Source organism: Pempheris klunzingeri, chromosome 2 (genome assembly GCF_042242105.1).
Source record: "Pempheris klunzingeri isolate RE-2024b chromosome 2, fPemKlu1.hap1, whole genome shotgun sequence".
NCBI classification, from domain to species: Eukaryota; Metazoa; Chordata; class Actinopteri; order Acropomatiformes; family Pempheridae; genus Pempheris; species Pempheris klunzingeri.
The window spans coordinates 3,083,939-3,095,630 of NC_092013.1; the positions used below are offsets into that span (position 1 = coordinate 3,083,939).

The following is an 11,692-nucleotide window of genomic DNA, read 5'->3' on the forward strand; positions in this document are numbered from 1 at the left end:
AAATGTTTCCAAACTGGTCATTAATTATGGATTAACTTCTCTGCAATTTCCAAGATGTCCACTCATCACAAACAGCCACGAAAACCTCAGGCGCAGATCTGACTCTGGGTCTGCGGTGTCTGCAGACAGCCATGAGGTTTCATTTTATGTAACAATGTTAGTAAGTGAATGATTTCAGTTTAAAAAGAGAGAAGAAGTCAATTCAAAGCGTCACAAATGGTCTTATATTTAGGGGGCATTAACTTTAGGTCCTGGTTCACTGATTCCTCCCTCGTAGCCCTGCTTGGTCGTCTTTCAGGTGCTCTGATGTAGCTCAGTGGACGTCAAACTAAATTCTACGGACGTGCCTGAAAAGATGGACGACGGAAGTGACGTCAAACCGAAGCTCGAGGACCCGCTAACCACCGCCTCAGAGTCGCCCGTCGTACCTGACAGCTGCATCGCAGGTCAGACAGGTTTGTTTCCAGAGGACAGGGTTTACGGTTTAACTGATGAAGTGCACTTGTTCAGAAAAGCTCAACTTTGTTCTTTTGTCGTCTCGCAGAGTCTCTGACTGAATTCACCAGTTTTTCAGAACAGATTTCCACAGAGGACACAGAAATATCTTCAACTGACGTCTCAGTGAACCCAAATAAAGCAGCAGGTACCTTCATCTCTGAGCTCTATACTAATATCAGGATCTATTTCTGTGAAGGCCTTGGTAAGAAGTGTTAGTTAAGAGGTGATGAGACAAGGGGCAAGGTTGGATCTCCGTCATGCTCCTGGAGAGCTCTCTCAGCAGCCGGCAGAGGGTCGCTGCCGCCGGAGCCATGACCAAGTGTGAAAGGTAGCTGCTGATGGCCTTGATGTTTCCAACCATCAAGGCCTGGAGATCCACCAAAACCCAGACCGAGAGCCCAGGAAGGCGTCCGTGGATCAGCACATGACTGAGAAACCAGACACTGTGCTGCTCTCAGAGACATCCAAGCCGGTGGTCGTGCTCACAGTGCCCTGGGAGGGCTGCGGGTGTCGGAGGGAGGGGCTTTGCAGTAAAATCACTGTGCAAAGTCTCCAGTCTCCTGCAAAGGACAAGCCATCAGCAGAGTGGGGGGGTCTGAGTTTGAAAGACCCCAAAGATCACGATTAATATAAAGCTGTAATATGTCTATTTTCTGCCAAAGCAGATTTCATAAACATTTGTTCATTCTCCTCTCTTCTGCAGAAGATGTCTTGCATAAAGACCCAAAAGGTGGAGTGACCAGAGGGGTGTCCATCTGTAGCCCCCCCTGCTCTGTGGAGAAAGAGCAGCCGAAGCCTCTGTGTGCCCTCCTGCCGTCCTCTAAGGAGACCTGCACCGTCCATGAAGTGACTCAGTCATTCACGTCCATCAGCAGGAGTCCAGACCTCAAAACCACCGCCGTCCACACCGAGCCAGACCCTGACGGTGAAGACGTGGAACTCCGATTAGAACACGATCTCCTCTTCCTTTTAAAAGCTTGTTCCTGCTGAACTGAAGTGTTTCCCTCCCCTCTTTCTTTCCCCTAGACCTTTGCGCTGCGATCCTCTTGGCCTGCCTCTTCTGCCACCCACTGGACTGTTTCCTGGCCTCCATGAGAGGATGTAACGAGTGCCTCTGGTCGCTGTGCTCGTCCCTGTGCGGCTGCGAGCCCACCGCCCTGCGGCCCCTCCTGGACATCGCCCGACCCTGCGACCCCTGCGGCTGCCTGGGCGCCCGCTGCTTCCTGTGCGACTGTCCCGCCTGCGACGTCTGCCTCCAGGCGACGGAGTGCCTGGACCTCGCTATGGAGATCTCTCAAATGCTCTACCACTAACGCTGCCAGGAAATAACCACACCCGGACATGAGCCAATGGGAATCTTTTATTCGTTAAAATCTTCCGAAAAGCCAACTTGTAGGGACAAGACACAAAGGCTACCTGTTTACGGTTAACAGTCAATGTTAGCACTCAAATATATGTCAGGGTAAGACATCGTTAATATTGTGTATGAGCGGAAAAACTCCATACCATAGGTTTTTACTCTTATTGGACTAGGAACAGCGCAATCACCAGCCCTCAGAGTCACGGAGCGGGGCTGCTTTCATCTCAAAACACAGTACATAAGTTGTGAACGAACGTAAGACATTTTAAAATCACTGTAAGAAGCACTGATGTTTTTGGCTGCTTTAACTCCTTTTGTTTTCATGTTAGCACAGCTCAAAGAAGAGTTTAAGATTTAAGTAAATCGATAACTTGGAGGTTGTGTTGAAGGAAAAAAACAAAACAAAACAGTGCGTCAGTGTTTTAAAAAAAACAAAACAAAAAAAAAAAAGGTAGGTACTTTTGCAAACACACATTCAATAACTGTACATACGGTCGCGTTAAGCATCGGAGAAATTAAATGCCTTTTCTAAAGTCTGTTGCTAGTTTACAGAATAATAATTGCATTGCAGGTTTCACACAACAAACAGTTAAACCCTGTTGTTACAGAGCTGAGGAGGGTGGTTGGTATAAAAGAAGGTCATCTGAATTCACACTACAATGAGAGACAATCGATGAGCATCATTAGACACACCGCTTTTGATCATCCAAACAGAAAAAAATAAAAAAAGCCACAATCTTAGTAGAACATGCTAACCGGTAAAATCACTAGGTGACCAACAAGGCTAATGGAGACAACCGATCACTGACGACACAGATATTAGTCAGGAGAAACCACTTATCAAACTATTATTCAGGTATCAAAAAAAAAAAAAAATACGCAATGAACTACAGTACTATTGTAAAAGGATAAAATTGTTCTGCATTTCTCATTCTGTCTTGCATTTCCATTGAGTGAATGTATTCAAAAAATAAAACGCTGATTTGTAATTTGTAGCTACTCTGGAAGAAGTCCTGCTTTGGCTAACTAGCTGCAGCAGCGAGTGATTTTCCACTGCTTTTAAGTTTTATTACAAATACATGCGACCCGGGCATCAGCTGTCCACCGTGTGTGATCGTAATAAAAACAGACAAAAGCTCTCATAAAATGCATAGACTGCCATAAAATAAGGTGCAATACAACTGCTCAAAATAAAATATTCTTATGTACAATATGCAGTAAATATTTCACAAATGTGCCAATTTCGCTTTACAAAGATCCCTTCTGTAGCTGCTGGTGAAACAAACCAACACGGAGGAGGAGCATGCAACTGCTATTTAGCAAACCCTGATTCCAGTCAGTCGAAGAAAACGACAAGAAACACAAAATACACCGTGTGCTGGCATCTCTCGGTCGGTTTAATATGCCAATGTTGTTGTGAAAAACAAACCCCGCAGCTTTCCTCCCTATAAATGAGCACATAGTAGATTCAAGCAAACTTTATATCCCTCTTAAATCTCTGAATAAAATCTTAAAAACTATCTAAGAATGTTATTATTTCTTAATGCTAAGTCCATGCCCCTATTATACAATATTCCATTTTCATAAGATTGCATTTATAAACTCAGACATAATCGTGTCACCAGCTCCAAACAGGAACAATAAGAATTCGGTCTGTATGGCAAAAAAAAAAATTCAAGAGCTGCTTGTTTTCTCCTGATGCAACGTTTTTCGTTAGTTTTGATCGTTATGTTAGCGATTTCTGCTTCAGTCCTATAAATAGACTCACGTTATTTAAGGACAGACTGCACTTCCTGACATTCTTGTCCCTACAGACAGTCTCTGGGGGCCACGCAGGGCTCATCACAAGTCCTCGTCCATTTCAAGGCTGCTCCTGCGACTGCTGGTTTTAGAGGCACCTGGTGACAAAGGAGAGAACAGCGGCTCGGCCACCCGCTCTGGAGACAGGGCGCACCCGTCGTCCATAAGAATGTCTCCCAAGCCCACGTCAGGGTAGAGTGCTGAGGCGGAGGCGTCGTCCAGCTCTGCAAAGCTCAGGCTGCCCAGGTCCAGGGGGCTGCTGAGGGTGACTCCTGCAGAGTCCGAGGAGGGCGGGGACAGGAAGGAGGCCGGCAGGGGCTGTCCAATGGCTACGGCGCCCATACCGAGGAGGTTCTGGGAGGAGGCTCCTCCAGCACTGGGAGGCAGAGACTGGCCGCTCTGTGGGACCGGCTGCTGCTGCTGCTGCTGCTGCTGCTGCTGGAGCAGGGAGGGGTCGGAGCTCAGGCCAGCTGAGATGCTGCTGGTGGTGGAGAGGCCGTGCACCCGCGCCTGCATCTCCAGTTCCTGAAAAAAGAGCAGCTGCAGCTTTACTATCAGATGCCAATCTGATCTGAAATATGTCACTGTTTCACACCCCGGGACAGTTTGTATGTGGAAAGTAATGTCCTTTCTACAAACATTAACTTTAAAAAGGAAATTTCACCTTTGTCACCTAAAGCGAGATTGATTAAGTTGAGCTTTGACTAACTTTTGGCTGAGAGCTAATAAAAATAAACTGAGTATTTCTTGGACCTTCGTGGCAGATTGTTTGGCCTTACTGACTTTAGGCAAATATCACCTAATGGAGTTTTCTTACAAACAAACACAGTTTTGTTAACATTTTTTTATTCTACATGTTAAGTATGAACAAAAATCTTCATTTATTCTTTCCTCATTGGCACACTGCTGTTTTATGGTACATTACAGTGACCAAACTATCCAGATGTGGGATTTCATGATTGTCATACAGCCCCTTTATTTGAATAAGACCTGTCCACACTTTGGGTGCTGGAGCCAATCCCAGCTGACAGTGGGCGAAGTGGGGAACACCCTGGACTGGTCCCCACTCAATCACAGAGCATAACTTTGGTTATAAAGCTACAATAAAACAAAACAGGTCTGCAGCAACGTCCATCACCTGCGTTGGTGGTGTGCGCGTGCACCCTTGTTTACTGACCGAGCACTAGAAACCTGCTTATCACTGTACCGTACCGCTATTGATCACAAACGTGCCTTTAAGGTCTGGAGCAGAAATGTAACTACCACAACAAGTCAAGCAGTCCTGACATGCCACCTTCTGACTTGGATACTGACCTGGATGCGCAGCATTAGATTGTGGTTTGCCTGCTCCAGCTTTTTCTGACGTGTCTCGATGTCCTTGGATCTGTGCTGCTCCTTCTGTAGCTTCCTGATGTAGTCTACAGACGCTTTCAGAATGGTGCCTTTATTCCAACGCATCTCTCTGTCAGTCGATGTACAAGTTGTAGAGGCGGTGGAGAAGAAACGCAAAAAACAAGATTAGTCTCGGCTGTAAAATTTAAATACTACAGTTTCATATTTATTAAAGTGTAACTCTGATATTCTTAACCTCTAAAGACCTGGCGTACACATGCGTGGACATCACATCTTGGGTTATATTACCATAGTAGTTCATTCTGCTTAGCTGGGGCCGTATGGACATGTGTGTGGGCAAAATTGTTGATATTTCATATTGTTTTTTGCACCGTGATTTTCAAAACATGTTTTGTTTGTGTTATAAATACATGCAAAAGCAGTCAGGAAAAAAAAACTGCTATGTTCAGGGTGGAAATAAAGAGTTTTGCACAAAGGTGACTTTATTGTGTTTTCTGGAAATGAAGACCGATTGTCCACATATGTGGACATAATGTTTCTCTAAAACTACACCATGTAAAAAGATGATGCTTAGGTTTTATACTTATCAGGGTCCAATAAGCCCAAATAGCAAGGAGAAATAAAAAATGCATATCAAACAAGAGCTCGGGTCTTAAGAGGTTAAATCTAGGCGCTATTTCAATATTTTTGGTTCAAAGGGATGGCAGGTTTCTAGCAGACCACAGGAGTCTGTAGTTTAGCTGCTGTGACACCAAAGTCACACAATAACACAAACAAAGTAGCCGATCAAGGCAGCAGTAGGCCAGCAGCTCCTGTGTCCTGTGAGCTAAAATCTCTGTTTTAGTGAATGTAGTCTGGTGTGTGTGCAGAGAGCGATATAACGGCTGTTTGTGGTTAAACCAAAAGGATCTTCCAGGTCTCTCTCTGTAGGGATCCTTTCCATGATGCTGTCACACACTTAGAATAACACTCTGAGCCTGTCAGTGGATCAAACAAGCACGTTTAGCGGACCTACTTTGACGAGCCAAAGGACAAAGGATTACATTACAGCCACTATAGCCCATTGGAGGCTGTCTGCTGACGTGATCAACTGAATTCCAAAAACTCTTTGTACCACCCCGTCATTTCAAACCCAAAACATGAAAAAAGGAGACACCAGGAAATACCAGAACTACCCTTTAAGCAAAGGAAAATGATTATCCTATAAAAATCAGTGAGCACTTACGGGTCACTTGACTTTGGTATCAGAGTACCCAGTTCCTTTATGCGATCGTTGATGTTGAATCTCCGCCTCCTCTCAACTGTAGACGAAGAGGAACGTCCAGGCAGGGAGGGAAGGAAGGGAGAGCACTTAGGTTTCAACAATCATGAGCAGACACACATTGAACAGAGGGGTAAAGATGGTTGAAATAAAGTCTTACTGAGGTTATGGTTGTCTTTCTTCTGCCTTTCTTTCATTAGTGCTTTGGCATCTGCATCTGAAAGACAAGTTCATGGCGTTTCATACAATAAAAACACTCTCCTGGACATAAAAACAGTCAAAGACACGTTTTTAAATTGTAAGTGAGTACGTTTATGTACCAGTGATTTCCCTTTTAATTTTTGGAAGATCAGCAGGGCAGGAGTTGCTGACGGTGAGAGTAGGCGCTGCCATTCCAGGGCTATGGTATACATCCAACAGATTTCCTGGGAGCTAAAGGAAGAGAAACATGTGTTTAAAAATGTTCGAACAACACAAACCTAGATGGAAATGTGCAAGAGAGAGGTCTTCCCCATTCCTGTTTAACAGTGAAGAGCAACCAGTTCCTCAAGTTCACAACAGAATCAAAGCCGGTTTCTGTGGCAGTGCAATCGTGCCACAAAGTAAAAGCAGCTGATTATAATTAAACTTTAAAGCTAAAAGATGAATAAACAGATGCTGCCTGTGGCTATTTAAAAAAAGCATTTACCTCACTGTGCTTCTTCTTCTTTTCCTCCAACAGCATCACCATAATCCTCATTTTTTGTTCGGCAGCAAAGTTGTGGTTAGCTCTTTCTGTCTCACTAATCACTTGTTAGCCTGGCAGCTAAAAAGCACTTTTTTTATGAGCACAATCCACTTTGTGTCGCCTCTCCCTGTCTTCTATCCTCTGATCGCTTTGCCCCGCCCAGGCAGCACTTTTGTGACGAATAGTAACTGAGTGCTAAAAGTGTATATTTACTCCTACGACTCCAGAATTCCTCACACACGAGGCCGTCCATTCACAGGAAAAACCATCGGGGTATAAAGCGTTAGCGACTAAGACCTAAGCTGGAAATCCACTGAGTTACTCTGTCCCTGCTCATGTAAAGAAGAAGCTGTGAACCCAGGAACATGAAACTAAACCAAAAAAAAGGAAGTATTCACTGTTAACTGAGCACATTGTTCTTCATACCGTGCTGGGCAGCTGAAGACCTGAGTCAATCAACGTAATGATGTCATCATTAAAACTGGATTCAAGACTAATGATGTCGTCGATCACATCGTCAATCTAGATAAAGCAGATGAGAGAAAACACCAGTGAATGTGTGAAAGTAATCAACGCGTCTGTGCTTAAATATACTCTGTGAAGAATATCTGGCAGCACTGAACATTTAAACCAGTGAAACACTTCTTAAGAGGCCTGATTTCAGTGCTGGCATGCTTAAACTGTAGGTGCAGTATTTAACACGTTAATGTGACAACAGGCCAACAAGGATACGATGACAAAAGGCATGCATCGTTACAGTGGGACCTTTGGGCACATCACTGCAGAGCAAACAAAAAGTAATTAAGCTAGAAGTGGGCAGAAGGTTAGACATTTAACTTCTCCAAAAATGCCCTGTAAGTTTGCAGAAAGGCCGCTAGTGACAAGGTTGTGTAATCTGCTGTTCCAGACACACACACTAGAAGTTAAACCGCACGAATCAAAGCAGGAATTTCTCATACTTCCTCCTTGTTGGATCCGATGTTGAGCAGAGCCATGGGGCTGTTCGGGGCACTGCTGGCAGTGGGAGCAGCTTCAGGGGCGGAGCTGGACTGCGGCGCAGGGGACGCTCCCATGGTCTGAGTGACCGCCATGTTGCCCAGAGTGGTGGACAGGTACTGCTTCACCTGCTGCCTCTGTGCCTGCTGGATGTGGTACTTGGTGGGGTTCTCCAAGTGGGTCTGCACCTGATCATTTAGAGGGATGTTAGGAGTTAACGTCGGGCCTCATCGGACTTCACTCAGTAAAGAACAGAAGGGATGAACGCACAAACAAGACGCTCTTACTTTCAGCACCTCCACAGGCACCTGAGCTGGAGGGGGACGGGCAGCATTCGGGGGCAGAGTGACAGAGATGGCTGGAGTGGAGTCAGAGGCCCGGAGCTGAGAGGCAGAGGCCTGCTGCTGGGCCTCACGTCTCTCCTGCTCCTGGGCTTGTTCTCGCATCAGCTGCTGCCGCAGCAACACACGTGACGACATGGCTGAGGGGACAGATCCAGATCTAGGGATGGAGCTGGGAATCAAACAGGGACCATCACAGATGTGTCACACCAGTATTTTAACACACAACTCAAGTCATCATTTAAGAATAACAATTAAAGGTTCATGATAGAATCTGAACAAATCAACACTCAAGTTGAACCTGTGATTAAAAATCTAAATTACCAGAACAAATGATGAAATGATGAATAGGTGGAGAAAGGTAACATGGTAGAGCGCAAGAATTAATAGTTGACATGTTAGACAAAGGAATTTATATTACACAGCAAGACGTGGAGACTTCCTCTGCATAAATTATGGGAAAATGATTTGGAAATCTAGTATGGGAACTACTGGCTCAAAATGCTGACTTTCACTTCCAGAATTACAGTCTATTGTGCATTTTCTGTAGACGATTAGACCTCTGACTTCTGAGAGCGTGACAGTTCGAGGTATTTATCCATAGTCAGTGTATTATCAGTAGACGGCGGTCAGCACGGCCCCAGTTTGGAGAAAAAAGAAGGAGTCTCTGCACAAATGCTAACCAAGGTTCTGCTGTGGACGGGGGCAGCAGCAGGAAAATGTGTTTTAGCCACCAAAAAATGTCCCATTCAAAGAAATCAATATCAGTTTAAGATTATATTGTATTTAGAATATTTTCACTGCCGTCAGAAAACGCTTTCCAACAGAACTGAAACCTTTCTCTCGTTTTAAAGTGGCCAGACTGAATTGACGGAAACAGTAATTTTACCTTGTAGAACATGGGAGTTCACTGTGCTACCTCAGCCTTGATCAATAAAGTTACACACTAAGATCGGATCTGAACTACCCCTTAAGAATAAAAAAAGTCACACAATGACACAAGCAATCCAATCCGGTTCAGACATTGATAGACGAGCAGCTCCAGTGTTATACAAAGTAAAATTAATGTTTTTGTCAATGGAGTTTGGTGGACAGTTCTGTTGGAAGGGGCTGCCTGTTAAGTAGTGAAAATCCACTTCAATGATCACTTAAACTTTAAGTGATCACTATATTTAAGTATTAAGCTGATGATTTTTTTTAATAGGGCCTTTTAGAGGTGGCAAAAATACATTTTCCTGCTGCCCCTCTTCAAACTCGAGGCATGTCAACCACCATTTACAGCAGATAAAACAGCGACTTGGATAAGTACCTCATACAACCCCACTTCAAATAATCCAAACTCTACCTTTAAGCTAAACATGTCACAGAAAAAATGGTTTCCTGCACCACTGATCCTCCTGCTCCGACTATCTGACTGCTAAAGACTGTAAGCGTCTCCTTGTGTGCGATGTCGTGTCCATGTGGATGATGCGGCTCATCATCCTGCCGCCCTCGCTTCTACACGTTAGCAGAGGTGGCAGCACAAATGAACACATGTGGATGTTTACAAAACTGCAGCTTCATCATTTACTGTTTAAAGATTTAATAATATCTTAGAAACAGTGAAGCCAGAGAGGCTACAGACCATCATTTCTCTGCTTTCACAATCAGAGATCAAATCAAATCAACTTGTTCCACATCCTGCGGATGCTTCATCAGGCGTTAAGAGTGAAAAAAAAATTAAAATCACAGTCTTTGTCAAAGCTAAAATCTGTCTTGATGGTTCCAGATTCTCATATGTGAAAATTCACAGCTTTTCTGTGGTTTTGCATTATAATAAATTGACTGTAACTATTTTGGGGCCATAATCTGTGACCTGTGTTCATTTCATCCTGTCTTATTGATACTATTGATGTTCTTTCTTTGTGTTTGAATGTAGTAAAGTATGTTATATTTAACTCATTCAACAATCCACTGATTTTATTGAAATAATTTATCTTATTGTAATAATATAATTGTTGAATGTCAGGATGGAAGACAAACTCAGTGGGTTGATAGTCATGTACATCAACACAATATCTTGCATGAGTTTGATTGATTGTTTTGAGAGTTTGACTGTCAGAGCTGACATAATCAATAAGGAAAATATGACACATCCAAACTAAACAACTCTTTCGCCCTCTTCCATTTGTCTCTCATCTGTTTTCAAACGTATCCTGAGGGATCCACTATCAAACAGTGTTACTGTGTGTAAGAGGACCATTTTTCAGTGCCAACTTCAGCATTTCAGCAACTAAATTACTCCATAAATTTACTAGAAGGCAGCAGAACTGTCTGAAATTAACACTTTTCCAGATGGATGAGTAGGGATTGGCAAGGTGCTCAATAATACTTCGCGTCTTTAAACTGTGCATTTGGTAGCTGAACTGTTTGAACTAAATTCCTGGGGGGTTGAAGTGTGATGACTCTGACACTTTAGGTGGATAATTTCACAGGAGGACCTGCTCATAACATTCATATCCAATCTCACTCCGAACTTCATTAGAAAAGTTGGTGACTTTGCTCAGATTTAACCCTTTGCACGCCGTGACTTCTCACTGTATATATTAATAACATGTTATAGTCACTCTGTCCTGGTAAAAGAGAATAAAGCTGCATGTCAGATCAGGTTGTGTTCATGTCCGACTGGACAGCTGACTGTCAGTGTTGCTTCATCCGAAGGGTCAGTTGTGTCAAAATAACCACTGACAGCGTTCAGTAAAAACAGGCCGATTCCCTCCCTGTCACTTTAGCTTTCTGGTTCCTTTATGAGCCTTTAAAGCAGAAACTTCTGCTGCTCAGCTCGGTTACTTTAAGCTGTTTTCATAACCTCTATTTTTGGCTACGTTAATCTAACGCTACCTCATGAGTTAGCTGTTAGCTGAGTTCCCCCAACAGGCCAAACAGTGCGGACACACGACTAAAGCTAATATTTACATCACGGTGGCTTTTTAGTTACCTATCAGCTGCCACCTGGAAGGATGTTGGCTATTATTGCGGAAAGCAGCGGTGTCCTGGCAGCACCTCAAGTCCCAACCGCGGACAAGTCAAAAAGGGAAGTTGCATCTTAGCTAGCTAATTAGCTAGCTAGCATCTGCTAGCTGCCCAAAAAGCTAACTCCACCACGCTAGATGACTTATTTTTGAGTAAAGATGAAACGTACTGTGGCAATAGGTTTGTTTGATGTATTCACAGCCATAAATCTCCGAAGTCCTCCGCTTTCTTTGCCATGTTTAATGTCGGTTAGTACGCGCTCTTCGACAGTCGCTAGCCGCTGCTCCGACGTTTGCTAGCAGCGTTGTTTATCTTGGGCCGACGGGCTGACGTCATCCTGCCAC

The 11,692-nt window shown here is 44.0% G+C and overlaps 1 protein-coding gene across 1 annotated transcript; it reads right to left on the bottom strand.

Annotated features, from left to right (window-relative positions):
• Positions 1-1,845: 1,845 nt before the first annotated feature.
• tfe3b (transcription factor binding to IGHM enhancer 3b) lies at positions 1,846-11,652 on the bottom strand. The gene is made up of 9 exons (XM_070841820.1): positions 11,518-11,652; positions 8,283-8,508; positions 7,959-8,183; positions 7,426-7,521; positions 6,593-6,704; positions 6,433-6,489; positions 6,237-6,312; positions 4,973-5,120; positions 1,846-4,183 (listed from the first exon to the last, which is right to left on the bottom strand). Exons 2-9 carry the CDS (start codon positions 8,472-8,474, stop codon positions 3,701-3,703), a joined length of 1,389 nt encoding a protein of 462 aa, XP_070697921.1. The 5' UTR covers positions 8,475-8,508; positions 11,518-11,652; the 3' UTR covers positions 1,846-3,700.
• Positions 11,653-11,692: the final 40 nt, after the last annotated feature.

Excerpts from the sequence above, each read along its gene's own strand:
- tfe3b (XM_070841820.1), bottom strand. The coding sequence starts at position 8,474 with ATGTCGTCACGTGTGTTGCTGCGGCAGCAGCTGATGCGAGAACAAGCC. Across the intron at positions 7,522-7,958 it reads TCGGATCCAACAAGGAGGAA|ATTGACGATGTGATCGACGA; the intron begins GTATGAGAAATT and ends TGCTTTATCTAG. Across the intron at positions 6,705-7,425 it reads GTCTTCAGCTGCCCAGCACG|CTCCCAGGAAATCTGTTGGA; the intron begins GTATGAAGAACA and ends CTCTTCCTTTAG.